At 40.2% G+C, this 18,088-nt stretch overlaps 1 protein-coding gene across 2 annotated transcripts in view; it reads right to left on the bottom strand.

Annotated features, from left to right (window-relative positions):
* The window catches only part of ACAP2 (ArfGAP with coiled-coil, ankyrin repeat and PH domains 2), a 172,306-nt gene extending 156,305 nt beyond the window's left edge, over positions 1-16,001 (bottom strand). For both annotated transcript variants that reach the window (XM_069557232.1, XM_069557242.1), the window contains exon 1: positions 15,496-16,001. In XM_069557232.1, coding sequence (XP_069413333.1) covers positions 15,496-15,548 — 53 coding nt within the window. In that variant the 5' untranslated portion in view covers positions 15,549-16,001. The remainder of the gene's footprint in view (positions 1-15,495) is intronic.
* Between the last annotated feature and the right edge of the window lie 2,087 nt (positions 16,002-18,088).

Genomic DNA, 18,088 nt, shown 5'->3' with positions numbered 1-18,088 from the left:
GCATCTACAGTTTTTCACAGCATACAGCATTAAATTAAAAACTGAGCCCACCAAAAGAAAGAACTAAATAACAACCAGAAGAAAATACAAAACAAACAGAAACAGAATCACTGATGAGCCAGATACTGGTTTTATTAGATAGGGACTTAAAAGTGGCAATAATTAATACAGTCATGAAATGAGAGAAAAACTAGCAAGAAATACATGAAAAGCTAGCAATTTTCACCAAAGAACAAGACTCTATACAGAAGAAAATCAAATGAAATGTCCAAAAGTAAAAAGATGAATTAAAAATTCCAGATAGGTTTAACAGCAGTTTATAAACAGCAGAAGATGAGGGAATACAAGTCAATTAAAATATCCTATTTCTCCATTAAGAGTAATATTTCAAAAAAGAGCAAAAGACATGTAAGACACAGCAAAAAAAATTATATGTGGAGCTGAGTCCCAGAAGAAGAGAAGTGTAGCAGAAGGCAACATTTAGAGAGATAATAGGAATTTTACAAATGGATGAAACAAACCCCATATATTGAAGAAACCCTACAAGCCCCAAGCAGGATGACAACATAAACCACATCTACATATATCAAGCTAAAACTGAAAATCAGTCAAAGAAAAAAGGCTTAAGAGCAGCCAGAGGAAAACAGACACATTATGCTCCAAAGAGCAATAATAAGACAAACAAACTTGCAACATAAATGATAAAAATGTAAACAAAAGACAATGAAATGACATTGTGCTTTAAAAAAAAAAAAGCCAATCTATTATTCTATGCTTTGGGAAAATAGCCTTCAAACATCAAAGAAAAACAAAGGCTTTTTCAGACAAACAGAGATGGCTCTTAGCCCAGCAGATAAATGCCATAGGAGGTTCTCACAGTAAATGATAAATGTGCTAGGAAGTATCTTAACTCATTTCATTCATATAAAACTATTATCTGACCATAACCAATAACATCTAGTCTCCGTGTAATTAAATACTTTAATTCAAAAATTCATATAAATGGGTTTTTAACTTACTATAAAGCTTCCCTTTGAACATAAAACTGAAAATCAGAGTAAAACAATATATCACCAAGTTAAAAACTATTTTTTAAAACAAGGAAAGTTTCATAAAAAAAAAAATAAAATAAAAAAAACAAGGAAAGTTTTGTTTATTTAAAAATGAACATGGGGAATTCCCTGCTGCTGCTAAGTCACTTCAGTCGTGTCCGACTCTGTGTGACCCCACAGACAGCAGCCCACCAGGCTGCTCCGCTCATGGGATTTTCAAGGCAAGAGTATTGGAGTGGGGTGCCATTGTCTTCTCCAGGGAATTCCCCGATGGTCCACAATTTCACTGCCAAAGGCAGAGGTTCAAACCCTGGTCAAGGAACTAAGATTTCCCAAGACCCAAGTAAGTAAGTATTAGTGGCTCAGTTGTGTCCGACTCTTTGCAACCTCATGAACTAGAACCTGATAGGCTCCTGGGCCCATAGGATTCGCCAGGCAAGAATACTGCAGTGGGGAGCCATTCCTTTCTCCAGGGGATCTTCCCAACCCAGGGACTGAAGCCAGGTCTCCTGTACTGCAGGCCAATTCTTTAGCATCTGAGACACCACAGAAGCCCACAAGAAGCAAGGTGCAGCCAAAAACAGAACGCATTTCTGACTAGAAATAAAATACCAAAATTAGTACTTCCAGCAACTTTAATTTTACATGAGTCAACTTAAAAAGTATGCACACCCTGCTCACATCTCATCTAAAAGTGATGCTAAAATACGTACAAATTAAATCCCATGAAGTTTAGTGTCCTGGCGCCCATTCGCCATTGCCCGCTTTCGGCTGAACTATTTTACCATTTTTTTAAACTTCAACATTGAAGAGTAACTTTTTAGGCAGGGGAAAAGAATTTATATTTAAATTTGAGTATGTCTGTGGCATCACAGAAAATATAAAAACTTCAAACAGAAAAACTGACTATATTTCAACAAGGAATCCTGCTGTATTTCAAGTACAAATTACTACAGAAGTATAATCAAGTCAATCCTTTCTATAAGAATTTCTTCATGTATTCACTTACCCAAGTCTTCACAGATGTTTACCTTGCGTCATCTCACCTGTCTAGCCTCCAAATCCCAGCTATAATTCAATGGAGAAGGCGTCATGTGCTCCCAAGTGGACACATGCGCTTCCTCACAGCAGTTTTCTTCTACCACCTATCACTTTGCTTTTCCTTTGCCTGCTCATCATTCAGGATTTAAATCCTTAAGGCACTGTGTCCTCAGTTGTTTTTTTTCTCCTATTATTCTTTTGTCCAACCTTCCTTCTTAAATACACATAAAATCTACCTCTGGTGCTTTTTAAGGACCTTTACTGCTCTCCTTCTGCAAAGTGAAGTTTATCCATCTACTTTCACTGTTTCATCATCCACAGCACAGATGATTTTCATGTTTCCAAGTAACATGCCTAATCCTTCATACATACTAGATTCTTCCAACCATTTATTATTACCACATGAGCATGCCAGCAACCTTAAGTAAACCATCCAAGCTTCTCTTCAAGAAAACAAGAGAAAGAGGAAGGGGACTTAGCATTATTAATTGTGTACTCTTCAGCTACTTCTGTGAAAGGCATTTTGAATTTGCAGTAATGCATTGCTGTTCTCACTGAGCCTAGGTAGAAGTGAGAAATCTACCCAAGGTCTCAACATCAGGAAGTGAAAAAGAAGTGAAACAGGTAATCAGCCTCCAGAATCCACCTACTTGGGTCCACATTCACTACCATAAAAGAGTATTCTCTAGTAGAAGCTGTGCTTTGCATACCAACAGCACACAGTCCAGTTCAGTCACTCAGTCGTGTCCAACTCTTTGCGACCCCATGAATCGCAGCACGCCAGGCCTCCCTGTCCATCACCAACTCCCGGAGTTCACTCAGACTCACGTCCATCGAAGTCAGTTGATGCCATCCAGCCATCTCATCCTCTGTCGTCCCCTTCTCCTCCTACCCCCAATCCCTCCCAGCATCAGAGTCTTTTCCAATGAGTCAACCTCCAGTTAAACATCACAGATAAAATACACCCATTTATCTCCATCTTCTCAAAAAATCTAATTAAAATGACAGAAGGTGGGCAGTTAATACACAGCACAAAAAATAGCAACAGTAACGGTTAGCAGCACAATTCTAGAAACTGTAAGGCAAATAAAAGAACAGTAACTCAGACCAGAAAAAGCCAAACCCTAAGACATCAAAGTACACTGGTGAAGCCAATTTTCAAGAAAGAAGATTCACCACACAGAAGCCCCAAATGGTTAGAGGCATGAAAATGTCATATGTCTCAAAATACAGGGATGGAGTTGGGAGGAGGAGGGAGGGTGAAAACAGAATCAGTTGAAATCTTATATTCATAAGGAGCAACCAGACTCTTCAGATCCCCACTCCACTCCTCCAACTTGATATGACTACCTCTCTCCCATCCTGACAAAAAATAGGAGTTGTGTTTTCTGTAAAGGTTTATATACTAAAATCTAAAGTACTAATTAAAACTAAGTTAAAAATTCCCTATGAGAGAGAAACTCCAGTGAGAAGACCCTACCCCACAAGCCTTCTCCTGCCCCTTCTGTAGCTTGGTGTTACTGTTGTTCAGTCACTAAGGCAAGTCCACTGCTTTGCAACCCCATGAACTGCAGCACGCCAGGTTTCCCTGTCCTTTACTATCTCCCAGAGTATGCTTAAACTCATGTCCACTGAGTCAGTGATGCCATCCAACTATCTCATCTCTGTCACCCCCTTCTCCTCTTGCCCTCAATCTTTTCCAGCATCAGGGTCTTTTCCAGTGAGCCAACTCTTGCATCAGTTGGCCCAAGTATTGGAGCTTCAGCATCAGCCCATCAAATGAATATTCAGGGTTGCTTTCCTTTAGGACGGACTGATTTGACCTCTCTGCTATCCAACGGACTCTCAAGAGTCTTCGCCAGCACCACCGTTCAAAAGCATGAATTCTTCGACATTCAGCTTTCTTTATGGTCCAACTCTCAAATCCATACATGACTACTGGATAAAACATACCTTTGATTATATGGACCTTTGTCAGTAAAGTGATGTCTCTGCTTTTTATATGCTAAGTTTTTCATAGCTACTCTTTCAAGGAGCAAATGTCTTAATTTCATGTCTGCAGTCACCATCCACATTAATTTCAGAAGCCAATAAAATGAAATCTGACACTGTTTCCACATTTTCCCTATCTATTTGCCATAAAGCAACAGGACCAAATGCCACAATCTTCATTTTTTGAATGCTGAGTTTTAAGCCACCTTCTTCACTCTCCTCTTTCAGCTTCATCAAGAGACTCTTTAGTTCCTCTTCACTTTCTGCCACTAAAGTGGTATAATCTGCATATCTAAGGCTGTTGATATTTCTCCAGGCAATCTTGATTCTAGCTTGTGATTCATCCAGCCCAGCATTTCACATGATATATTCCCTGGTGGCTCAGATGGTAAAGCATCTGCCTACAATGTGGGAGACCTGGGTTCAATCCCTGGGTTGGGAAGATCTCCTGGAGAACGAAATGGCAACCCACTCCAGTACTCTTGCCTGGAAAATTCCATGGAAGGAAGAGTCTGGTAGGCTACAGTCCATGGGGTCGCAAAGAGTCGGACACGACTGAGCAACTTCACTATCACTATCTATTCTGCATATAAGTTAAATAATCAGGGTGACAATACACAGCCTTTCCCAATTTTGAACCAGTCCGTTGTTCCATATTCAATTCTAACTGTTGCTCCTGACCTTCACACAGGTTTCTCAGGAGGCAGGTAATGTGGTCTAGTATTCCCATCTCATTAAGAATATTCCTAGCTAGTTTCCTGAAATTCAGCTCTTACGTTCTATCTACCAGGCAGAAGATGGCTCTTTAAGATAAATAAGAAAAGTCCTAAAAATACTGACATTTGAAGTGGTCCCAATGAAAATACTACCCTGTAGTAAAACTCACTAGACAACCCATAACAAAATACAGCATTCTTCCAGTAACTGTTTAAGTGTCTCTTTGATGTGAACAGAGAGCCAAAGATCAACAGAAAGTTTCTAAAAGAAGATCAAAACAAACAAACAACAACAAATCAAAACTTTAGAGGAAGATAATTCAGAGAAAGAAAAATCTGTTCACTATGACTAATTTATTCAGATGTATAAGGAAAGCTCTTGAAAAATGTGTTGCTGTTTAGTAGTTAAGTTTGTCCAACTCTTTGTGACCCATGAACTGTAGCCCACCAGGGTCCTGTGTCCATGGGCTTTCCTAGGCAAGAATGCTCGAGTAGGTGGCCATTTCCTTCTCCAGGGATCTTCCTGACCCAGGGATCAAACCCACATCTCCTGATTTGGCAACAGGATTCTTTACCACTGGGCCACCTGGAAAGCCCCTTGAAGAACAGGTTGATGTGAAAACATATACATACATATATATATATACATATATATTGGAGAAGGAAAGGGCAATCCACTCGAGTACTCTTGCCTAGAAAATTCCATGGCTAGAGGAGCCTGGTGGGCTACAGTCCATGGGGTTGTGAAGAGTCAGACACAACTGAGCAACTTCACTTTCACTTTCATATATATATATACACACACACATACATACATATATACACACACACACACATACATACATATACATAAATATATTCAGAACAACAAAGAATTTTTGAAAACTAAGATTAGGAAATACTTTGGATACATCATCCAGAACAAAAAGATAAATAGGAAATGGGAGAAAAAGAATTCATTCAAAATATGAATACAAGAATAAAAGATAAAAAAAGAGGAAAAGAAATTATCAAAGAAATAATATGATTCCTCAGAACTAAAACACATGAGTTTTCAGATTGAGAGGAAGTATCCAAGACAATAAATAAAAAATACCCACCTAAAGGCATATCATTACGAAATTTCAGAATATCAGGAGTAAAGAAAAAAAAATCTAAAAAAAACTTCAGAAACAACAACAAAAAAATCAGAAAATAAAAACAGTACCACTTGTCCACAGCAACACTGAAAACCAGAAGACAGTGGTGCAATGCCTTCAAATTCTGAGAGAAAATGGTTTCAGTCTACAATCCTACATACATTTTCAGACAGGTAAAGTCTAAAACAAACAAACAAAAATGCACCTTTCTGAGGGAGGGTAGTAGAAATGGCACTCTGCCAAAATAAGCAAATAGGAAAGACAACAACATGAAAATCAAGCAAGCAAACCCAATACAGGAATGATGGAGGGAATTTCCACATCAAAAATAAAGGTGATCAAGGAAATGAAGACAAGCTGCAGACTGGGGAAAAATTTCCAAACTACGTATCTAATAACGGACTGTTATTCAAAACATGTGAAGGACTCTTAAAACCCAGTAAGAAAACTAACACATCAGGACTTTCCTGGCAGTCCAGGGGATGTGAGTTGGTTCCCTCACTGGGGTACTAAGATCCCACAAGCAGCCGAAAGAAGAAAAAAGAAAACAAACAATTCAATTAAAAAATGGTTCAAAGAACTTAAAAGACATCTTGACAAAGAAGAAACACAGATGGCAAATAAGCATATGAAAAGAAGCTATACATCATACACAATCTGAGAAAAGCAAATTAAAATGAGATACTACTATATACCTATTAGAATGCCCAAACTTCAGAATACAACATCACCAAATGCTGGTGAGAAGGTAGAGAAACAAGAACTCTCAATCACTGTTCTTGATAAAGTATCTGGCACGGCCACTCTGGAAGGCAGTTTGGAAGTTTCTTGAAATACTAAACATATTCTTACAACACTTTTCATACAGTCCAGTAATTGTCTCCTCGGTACTTATCCAAATGAGAGGAAAATTTATGTCCACACAAAAACCTTTATATAAATATAATACCAGCTTTATTCATAACTGCCAAAACATGAAAGCAACCAAGACGTCCTCTGATAGGAGAATACATAAGCTGTGGTATAATCCTGACACTGGTCTAGTATTCCGTGGCCTTGCGAACTTACTAGTTCTGTTTGATTTGTGTGCATTCCTTAAGATTTTCTACATACAAGATACAGTTAGCCCTCCATATTCTTGGATGCAGAACCCACAGATACAGACGGCTGACTATACTACACCATTTTTTGCAAGGATCTTAAACATCTATAGATTTTTGTATCTGCAGGGGTCCTGGAACCAATTCCCATGGATATCATGACACAAGTGTATATACTCTAATCTCCTTTCCAGTAGAGATGAATTTACTTCTTTTTTCCTTATATTTTTTCCTGTATTCTTCTTTCTCGCCTAGTTGCTCTGGCTACATGCTCCACTACACTGCTGAATAGAAGAATGAAGAAGAACCTTTTTCTTGACCTTAGAGAAAAACTTTTTCACCATTAAATAAGATGTTAGCTCACAGTGTTTTAGAGCTGTCCTTTACCTGGCTGAGGAAGCTTTCTATTCCTAATTTATTGAGTATTTTCACCATAAAAATGGGTTTTATTTAGTCAAATACTTTCCCTGCATCTATTAAGATGATTATATGGTATTTATCCTTTGTTCTATTGTTTATTACATTGATTTTTGCACTACTGCGATAAGTCCCACTTGGTCACAGTGTAAAATCCTTTCTATATATTGTTATATTTGGTTTGCTAATATTTTACTGATGATTTTTGTACCTGTATTAATAACAGATATTGGTCTGTAGTTTTCTTATATCTTTGTTTTCGTAACATATCTTTAGCTCTGGTAGCAGGGTAATACTGGACTCAGAGAATCAGCTGGGAAGCAACACTTCCTCTTCTACTTCTTGGAAGAGTTTATGAAGGACTGTTGTTAATTCATCTTTAAATATTTGACAGAATTCATCAGTGAAGCCATCTTGGTCTGGGTTTTCCTTTTGAGGAAGTTTTTTAATTACTAATTCAATCTCTTATGCCCACTTAGATTTTCAATTTCTTCTTGAGTCATTTCAGTAGTTTGTGTCGTTCTACAACACAGATAATCACGAAGGTGTGATCACTCACCTAGAGCCAGACATCCTGGAATACAAAGTCAAGTGGGCCTTAGGAAGAAGCATCACTAAGAACAAAGCTAGTGGAGGTGATGGAACACCAATCGAGCTATTTCAAATCCTAAAAGATGATGCTGTGAAAGTGCTGCACTTAATTGCCAGCAAAATGGGAAAACTCAGCAGTAGCCACAGGACTGGAAAAGCTCAGTTTTCATCCCAATCCCAAAGAAAGGCAATGCCAAAAAATGCTCAAAATACCGCACAATTGCACTCATCTCACATGCTAGCAAAGTAATGCTCAAAATTTTCCAAGCCAGGCTTCAACAACACGTGAACCGTGAACTTCCAGATGTTCAAGCTGGTTTTAGAAAAGGTAGAGGAACTAGAGGTCAAGCTGCCAACATCCACCGGATCATCGAAAAAGCAAGAGAGTTCCACAAAAATATCTATTTCTGCTTTATTGACTATGCCAAAGCTTTAGACTATGTGGATCACCACAAACTGTGGAAAATTCTTCAAGAGATGGGAATACCAGACCACCTGACCCACCTCCTGAGAAATCTGTATGTAGGTCAGTTAGAACTGGACATGGAACAACAGACTGTTTCCAAATTGAGGAAGGAGTACATCAAGGCAGTATATTGTCACCCTGCTTATTTAATTTATATGCAGAATACATCATGAAAATCGCTGGGCTGGATGAGGCACAAGCTGGAAGCAAGGTTGCAGGGAGAAATATCAATAACCTCAGACTGCAGATGACACCACCTTTATGGCAGAAAGCAAAGAAGAAGTAAAGAGCCTCTTGATGAAAATGAAAGAGGAGAGTGAAAAAGTTGGCTTTAAAACTCCACATTCAGAAAACTAAGATCATGGCATCTGGTCCCATCACTTCATGGCAAATAGATGGGGAAAACAATGGAAACAGTGACAGACTTTACTTTTGGGGGCTCCAAAATCACTGCAGACGGTGATTGTAGCCACGAAATTAAAAGACACTTGCTCCTTGGAAGAAGAGTTATAACCAACCTATACAGCTTATTAAAAAGCAGAGACATTACTTTGCCAACAAAGGTCCAACTAGTCAAAGCTATGGTTTTTCCAGTAGTCATGTATGGATGTGGGAGTTGGACTATAAAGAAAGCTGAGCACTGAAAAATTGATGCTTTTGAACTGTGATGTTAGAGAAGACTCTTGAGAGAGTCCCTAGGACTGTAAGGAGATCTAACCAGTTCATCTTGAAGGAAATCAGTCCTGAACGATTTGGAAGGACTGATGCTTGAAGCTGAAACGCCAATACTTTGGCCCCCTGATGCAAAGAGCTGACTCACTGGAAAAGACCCTGATGCTGGGGGCAAGACTGAAGGTGGGAGGAGAAGGGGATGACAGAGGATGAGACAGTTAGATGGCATCACCAACTCAATGGACATGAGTTTGAGTAAACTCCAGGAGTTGATGATGGGCAGGGAGGCCTAGCGTGCTGCAGTCCATGGAGTCACAAAGAGTCGGACACGACTGAGTGACTAAACTGAGGAACATATATACACCCACTTCATCTACTTGAAGTAATTTATTATCTGAATAACAGACTTCCTTTGTGGCTCAGCTGGTAAAGAATCCACCTGCAATGCCAGAGACCTGGGCTCGATCCCCGAGTTGGGAAAATGCCCTGGAGAAGGGAAAGGCTACCCACTCTAGTATTCTGGCCTGGAGAATTCCATGGACTGTATTGTCCACGGGGTCGCAAAGAGTCAGACACAACTGAACGACTTTCACTCTCAGTATCTTGGTCTAGCTACAGGCTTGTCAGCTTTGTTGATCCTTACTAATAACCAACTTCTGGTTTCACTGATTTCCTCTATGGTTGTTTTAGTCTCAATTTTCATTTATTTCTGCTCTAGTCTTCTTTACTTCATCCCTTTCCCTGCTTTGAGATTAGTTTGCTCTAGTTTCTTAAGATGAAAGGTTAGATCACTGATTTGAGATCTTTCTTCTTTTTAATATAGGTGTTTGTCAGGACTGCTTTAGCTGCACACATGAGTTTGGTATGTTGTGTTTCTGTTTTCATTTGTCTGAAAATAGTTTATTTCCTTGTGATTTCTTCTTTGATCCACCAGTTATTTAAGAGTGTGTTACTCGGTTTTTTCAAATTTTGCATTTTTCAGATTTCCTTCTTTTACTTACTTCTAATTTCATTCCATTGTGGCCAAAGAATTTATTTTGCATGATTTCAAACCTTTTAAATTTGTTGAAGCCTGTTTAGTGGCTTCAAAATGTTTTCATGTGTACTGGAGAAGAATATGAAGTCTGAAGTATTCTATAGATATCTATTAAATCTTTTTTTGATATATAGTATTGTTTATCTCATATCTGCCTGTTGACCATTTGCCTAGCTGTTCTACCCATTATTGAAAGTATTATGTCCCTATTATCATTGGATTTTCTATTTCTCCCTTAACTTCCATCATTTTTTGCTTCCTGTATTTTGCTGCTGCTGCCGCTGCTTTAAGCCACTTCAGTCATGTCCGACTCTGTGTGACCCCATAGACAGCAGCCCACCAGGCTCCCCCATCCCTGGGATTCTCCAGGCAAGAACATTGGAGTGAGTTGCCATTTCCTTCTCCAATGCATGAAAGCGAAAAGTGAAAGTGAAGTCGCTCAGTTGTGTCCAACCCTTAGGAACCCCATGGACTGCAGCCCACCAGGCTCCTCCATCCACGGGATTTTCCAGGCAAGAGTACCGGCATGAGTCGCCGTTTCCTTCTCTGTCCTGTATTTTGAGGCTCTGCTAAGTGTATATGTTTATAAGTATATGTCTTCCTGATGGATTGACCCTTTTATCATTATAAAATATCCTTTATCTTTAGTAATTTTTATCATAAAGTCTACTTATATATAGCCACTCCGGCTCTCTTGTGGGTATTGCTTGCATCATTTATCTTTTTCTATCCTTTCACTTTCAACCTATTAATATTTGTATCCTTCAATCTAAGGTAATTCTCTAATAAACAGCATGTAGCTGGATCATTATTGAAATTTTACATAATAAAAAGTTTTAAATATATAAGGCCAAAATACATAGAAAGACATACCATATTCTGATATTAAGGCAGCTATAATATTATAAAGACAAAATATTCAAGAATAGCCATTATATTTTTTGAAAAAACAGTAATAAAGGAAAAGTTGACCCACCAGATATCATAACAAACTATAAAATGTTACAGCTAATATATTAACAGTATTTGCAGAAGAACAGACAATTACTTTGGTAGAAAAGAGTAGAATCCAGAAAAAGACCCATGTTCATATACATGTATGTATATGCACATATGTGTATAATTTTAAAGCAATGGTTAAAGATGGATTATTCAGTAAAAGGTATCTGGACAAGGGCCTCCATTAGGATGAAAATAAAACAGGATTATCCCTCACACTCAGAACTAAATCTAGCTGCATTATATGAAACTAAAAATTGCTATAAATGGAACATATCCTATAATAATGGGAATGGGAACACTTTTCTAGGCAATACATGAAACCCAGTTTTTAAATATCTGTATAATAAAAGACATCATACACACAATTAACACAAATTTAATTAATGTAACAGAGCCTGTAGCTTGAAAGACAGAGTAAAAGAGTGAATTCACTTCCAAGTCCACCACTTGAAAGTCCACCATTAAGAAAGCCAATTTAACTTCTCAAAATATCCAGTTTGGCATCTTTTTAAACACTTTAAAAACAAAAATTATAATTCCCCACCATAATATTAACATTAAATGAGATGGTAGTTACATAAGCATACTAAAGTATGAGATCTGGCCATGTTGTAAGAGCTTGTTCTCCCTTATTTCAACTGAAGCTGATACTACATTAAATGAAGAATTAGAAGCTGCAATGAGGAATAGCTGGATTCCTATATTGTGGTTCACAATAAAACTACTTTATAATGCCATTCTTCCATTTCTGAAATAAGAACACATTTTGCTTCATCTCTTGCCCACTATATTTTCCATGTGTAAATTACCAATTATTAGGAGTCTATTTGTTCTAAATATGGAAGGATAAGTAGCATATCAGTCAAGACTGGCACTTGCTTAATAGCAAAATAGAATATGCACATGCATACATATATGTGTGATGTCTTTCAGCCATTAAAATCTTTCACCCTAAAACATCTTTTTAAGATTTTTATCCTAAGTTACTGAACAAGGATATATCTGAAACAGAATCAAACAAAAAATCCTCAGAATGGTGCAAAATAAACACTGTTAAGGATAAACAATAAGTGTTCCATATAAAGATGCAATATTTTTATATTTGGGCAATAAATTAGAGCAAATCTTCCCCAATTCAAAGCTTCCCATGTAGCTCAGTCAGGAAAGCAACTGCCTGCAATGCAGGAGACCTGGGTTCAATTCCTGGGTCAGGAAGTTCCCCTGGAGAAGGAAATGGTGATCCACTCCAGTGGACTGCCCAGAGAATCCCATGGACATAGGAACCTGGCAGGCCACAGCTCACTGGATCGCAAGAGTCAGACACGACTTAGTGCTATCTTTCTTTCTTTTCTTTCCACAATTCAAAAACCACTAATTAATTTGACTCTCTATTTCAAACAAAATATTCACTTCCTGAGTGAACCATATGTTTATATAAAGAAAAAGCACAATTCTTATAAAATTTTTATAAAATTTTAAAGCACACTTACACATACAATTTAGGGCAGGCCCAAACAAGTTCAAAGTTCTTCGACAGTCAAAATGGTTAATTTCCACTTTATTTTTTTGACATACTTTTAAAAAGTATACTTAGATGCATCCACTTTCCTGTAGAATTTAAATGAACAAGATTCTGACCTTTAGAGTGGCTTTTAAAAAACTAAGAGAACCCAAAATTACGCAAAGAAATGTGCCTTCCAATCTAAAAACAAAACAAAATGTTCACAGGAATGTAAAATGTAACCACAGACTTTATTCAAATTACTAAAAACAATGTTGCAACTGCAATATCCTTCTCTCCCTATTTCAACCAGCTTTCCTCCTGTTTTCCTTATCAATTTAACAGGAAAATTAATGTTTAAAGCTTGACCACTGGTGAAAATTTTCTTCAGCATGAGCTGCCATTTACATTGATTCTACAACATTCAAGACAGTTATGTCCACATGCCAGACTTAAATGCCACAAATTCATTTGTGAAGGATAATAAAAATAGGAATTAGTTTTAAAACAGCATAACAGATCAGGACACTATGAGGAATAAATAGTACAGCTGCCTTGCTGTCAAAAAAAAGCCCAGCCATCACAAATTTTCTGATACAAATACTTCAAAATATCACTCAAAGTACGCAATGCTCTTGAAAGTTTCTCTTATACATAAGCATGTGAATGAAGACCTCTGAAACATTATTTTCAAATGCTATAGAAACCTACACAGTAATGGAGTTATAATTAGGAATATATATGATGAGATTTTATTTCCTGGCAAATCTGATCTAGTCTCACAAACGTATACAATATATTAGATTTCTGTGAATCTTGGTTTCTCTTCCCAATTTGCAGCCAAGAGTAAATGGAATACTGGAAACAACTCTTGAAAACCCCTAATGTCTTAATTAATATAGAATAGATATTATACTAAAGGTTAACAAACGCTTACTACAATATTCCATACAACTTAATCAGTACCTTTTCCTCTTACTTTACATTCAATTACTCTTTTATTTCAAAAACAAAGACAGAGCATGGTTTACGACCAAAAGCAGTACCTAGAAGCATTCCCAAATAACTTTTCTCAACTTTTTTTTAATGAAACTTAAAATGCAAAACAAACTGAGCACAAAGTCACATTCCCTAGACAAAAAAAAAGAAAAAATGCTGTGACTACATCATTACTCAGTAATAGCTGGGTTACATTATTAAAAATTTCACCAAAAAATAGAACTTTTTAAGGTACACTTTAAAAATTACTTCCTCTGCCACACAGTCCTGAAATCTAACTTGCAAAGCTGTTGTAAACTATCTATTTGTACCTCTTGAGTCTGTCAAATCACGCAAAACATAAAAGTTTTAAAAACTAATACCAACAACATCCTTCTCTCAACCCCACCATGTGTACCTTTTTACAAGCAATAGCCCTAAGATCCAAATAAAATTAACACCAAAAAATAAACAAAAACCAAAGGACATTGTCTTAGAAGTAGGAGTTCATTAAGTTTTACAATACTTTGCTTTTCACTGGGGTTAAAAAAAAAAAAAAAAGTGTGGGGGGGCGGAAGCAAATCAAATTAACAGTGATAAAGATGAGAACAGTTCGTTCCAAGGGAGAGGATGCAGGAATTTACAACCCAGGCTTGCCCTAAAGATCAGCGGGCATCAATGCTCAGGAGACGCTTTCAAGACATGTCACTGTTCTAACGGAAGTTTTGAAGGCCTTATTTTTAAGGCCTAAGGACAGCCTTATAAATGCAGTGTAAAACACAACCTAGCAAAACCTCACTCTTCAAAACAATTCAAGAGTTTTCTAAGATGCTCCTAACCGAAAGAGCCCGGGCTCTGGACACCCTCAGGGTTGCCGGCTCTCCAGGGAGGAAGGCCAGCCCATGTGCATCGGAGTGCCACCAAGTCAGTTTATGTGACAGATCCACTGGGAGCATCCGACGGTGAACGGGGCCCTCCCGGGCCAACGCTGCTGGAAGAGGAACAGAAATGCAATCTTCAGGGCCCTCCTACTTCCGTTCTCAAAACAGAAATGCACTGTTTCTCCTACTCCTCACCCCTCATCCCTGTACTCTCGACAGCGGTGCCCCCTTCAAAGAGCTTAAGTGGAAAGAAAAGCCTAAGAGTCTAGGACCACAGTGGATAGAATAAGGCTGGTCAAACACTCCCACCCCCGACTCCCGTACAAATCAACCGCCAGCGCTAGAAGCACCCCTGGCCGGGAACAAGCCAGCATCAGAAATCGATGTCCCAGTTCGGCCCCCAGTCCTTCTTCCTAGGGGTAGGGGGAGCGGAAAAGCGCGAAGAGGAACTAAGTGAACTGCAGGAGGGTGCCCTGCAAGCGCCCTCAAAGAGGGGCTGGTGTGGGGGTGGAAACGAAGAAGGAGCGGAAGGGAGGGGAAAGGACGAGCGGCCAGAGGAAGGGGAGAGCGCGCGCCCGCAAAGGGCACGAGTCTTCGGGGACGCGGCTGCACCCCAGTTCCTCGAAACGGGTGCGCCCAGCCTCTTGGGCGCTCCGCCCTGGGCAGAGGCCAAGGAAGGGGCAAAAGGAGGCGACGTCCCCCTCCTGGCCCAGCCTCGCCCCTCACGAAGGGCTAGTCGGGGCTGTCGAGCCCTCTCCGGGTCGGGAGCCACAGCAACGGCCGCACGCCCCGACGGAGGGCGCGGACTGCGGGGCCCCCCGCGCGTTCTACCGCCGGCTTTCACGCCCCCACCGCCGGAGGAGCTAGCTCCGGGTGACGCCGGCCCAGAGCCGGGCGGCTGCGCCAGTTACCTGAAACGGGGCGAGTCTTTCAGACACTCCTCGAAATCCACCGTCATCTTCATCCTGCCTCTGCCTCGCCTCGCAGGGGGCACTGGAAGAGTCGAGGGAGCCGCGGGAGCGGCTGAGCTGGGGACGCAGACGGCTACGGCGGGCGCACGGCCGCGACTAGCGCTGCGCGGAGCTGCGGAGGGCGCGTCGTCCACTGGTCATAGCAGCCCCGAAGACCGTGGCGGCAGCGACTGCTAGTCAGGCCCCAGTCCGGCCCCTCTTCCTCCCGCCCCCAGCAGAGCGCCTGCCTCGGGGAAACGGCCCAGGACTGACAGCCTCAGCCAGCCAGCCACAAACCCAGCGGCCAATGGGAGGGGCTTTCGACCGCACCGCCTGCGGGCGCTCGGGCAACGCGCTTGAGCGACGGCAGAGCGAGCCAATAAGCAGCGCGACCGTGGGAGCCGCCTTGCCACAAGCATTCCCGAAGGCCAACCAGGATGCACGAGCGTCGTTAGGCGGGACGCATTGGTTGCTGGGAGGCCTGCAGCTGAGGCTCCTTGGGAAGGAAGTCACGTGGCTGCGCGCCGCGCTTCCCCTAGAGCCCCCCCTCCTCCTCTCCTGCTTCTCCAGCCCCGCCCTGTTGAGCTGCCAACGCGGAGGAGCCGCCGCCTGCAGGTCTAAGGAAGAAGAGTTGCTTTTCACGGCAGTTCTGGCAGAAATCTGAAAAGGTTAAGAGTCGAGATTATAAAAGGAAGAGATAGGCTTAACCACCTCTTCCTTTCAGTTTACAGAAACTGAGGCCAGGAAAGGAGCGCGGATAACTTTAATGATAAAGTCCATCTTTCACTTACTGGCTTCATCACTTAACGATTTGAAAGTATCTGCCATGTTTATATTTTCATATAACCAGAGACTGCTTTCTGAAGGAGCTGGCATTCGGGGTGGGCATGGAAAGATCAGAAGGATTTAGACAGGTATGTAAGGCAGGGCTTTCTGTGTAGAGGAACCGCTTTGAAAACCACAGAACACATTCCTCCTTACTGACGCCTTTCTCTCAGTAGCCTTTGCCAGTTTTAAGATGAGAGAGTTCTGAGAATACAGGCTCATTTACTCCAACTTGCAACACCTACCCCCTGATACACGACTTTTCTAGGAGCCGCTGTAAGATATTCATCATCTGATCCTTAAAATAACCCCCAGTCCCATACTTCTGATTCTTAGATTCCATGGATTCATCAGTTCAGTTCAGTCGCTCAGTTGTCTCCAACTCTTTGCCACACCATGGACCGTAGCACGCCAGGCCTTCCTGCCCATCACGAACTCTGGAAGCTTGTTCAAACTCATGTCCATCCACTCAGTGATGCTATCCAACCATCTCATCCTCCGTCGTCCCCTTCTCCTCCTGCCTTCAATCTTGCTCAGTATCAGGGTCTTTTCCAATGAGTCAGTTCTTTGCATCAGGTGGCCAAAATATTGAAACTTCAGCTTCTGTCCTTCCAAAGAATATTCAGGACTGATTTCCTTTAGGATTGACTAGTTTGATGTCCTTGCAGTCCAAGGGACTCTCAAGTGTCTTCTCCAACACCACAGTCCAAAAGCATCAGTTCTTCCACGTTCAGCTTTCTTTAGGGTCCAACTCTCACATCCATACATGACTACTGGAAAAACCATAGCTTTGACTAGACCGAACTTTGGCAGCAAAGTAATGTGCCATGGATTCATGGCATGTAACTAAAAAGTACCATGGCTACACTGTATTTAAGTATATACTTTTAAACCCAACCTAAAAATCCTATCTGTGAAAATGCACAGGGAAGGTGTTTAGAACAGCATGGTGGTTCTAGAGGCAAGCTGGATTTGCCTCGATAAATGTTTCGTGTCCTCAGGCACTTCAGTTAGTCAAGACAATCTCTTCTAGATTTGTAACCATTATGTCAAATTTAGAGAGTTGGCCATTTCTATAACAATTGTATTCCCGATGCATGGCAACTCATCTGTTTGTACAACATGTCAATACTTCAACACCAGTGTAACCTTTTGGAAGACACCTTTCTCACTGCAAAATGAAGATAACACCACCGATCTGATAGAGGTGTCTTGAGGCTGTCCAAAGGCATTTAACACAGTGCCACATTGTAATCATTCAGTAAATGTTGGCTATTATCATAATTGTACCACTTTCATCTTCAGTACCATAATCAGAGGTTGTTTACTTCTCACTTCCACTGCCTAAAGTCTTATATAACCCTTTGACCATGTGTTTAAGTATAGCATGATGGCATTCTGGTTTTCATAACTTAGTTATATCTTGATCTCTTTATCACTTTTTAAAATTAACAGCATACTTTTGAGATGTTTCAAAGAATATATCAGTGGTATATATGTTTATTTGTTTATAAGCTTGGTTTCTTTTTTTAATTACATTACACATACCTAGAATCTACACAGCTTCTCCTAATAACTAGAAGCTATTGACAGTTAAATGTTTGGTGTCCTCAGGCACTTCAGTTAGTCAAGACAATCTCTTCTAGATTTGTAACCATTATGTCAAATTTAGAGAGTTGGCCATTTCTACAATTGTATTCGTGATGCATGACAACTCATCTGTATGTAT

Source organism: Ovis canadensis, chromosome 1 (genome assembly GCF_042477335.2).
Source record: "Ovis canadensis isolate MfBH-ARS-UI-01 breed Bighorn chromosome 1, ARS-UI_OviCan_v2, whole genome shotgun sequence".
NCBI lineage: Eukaryota > Metazoa > Chordata > Mammalia > Artiodactyla > Bovidae > Ovis > Ovis canadensis.
The sequence above is the reverse complement of the archived record's forward strand: the minus strand, read 5'-3'. Positions and strand labels throughout refer to the sequence as shown.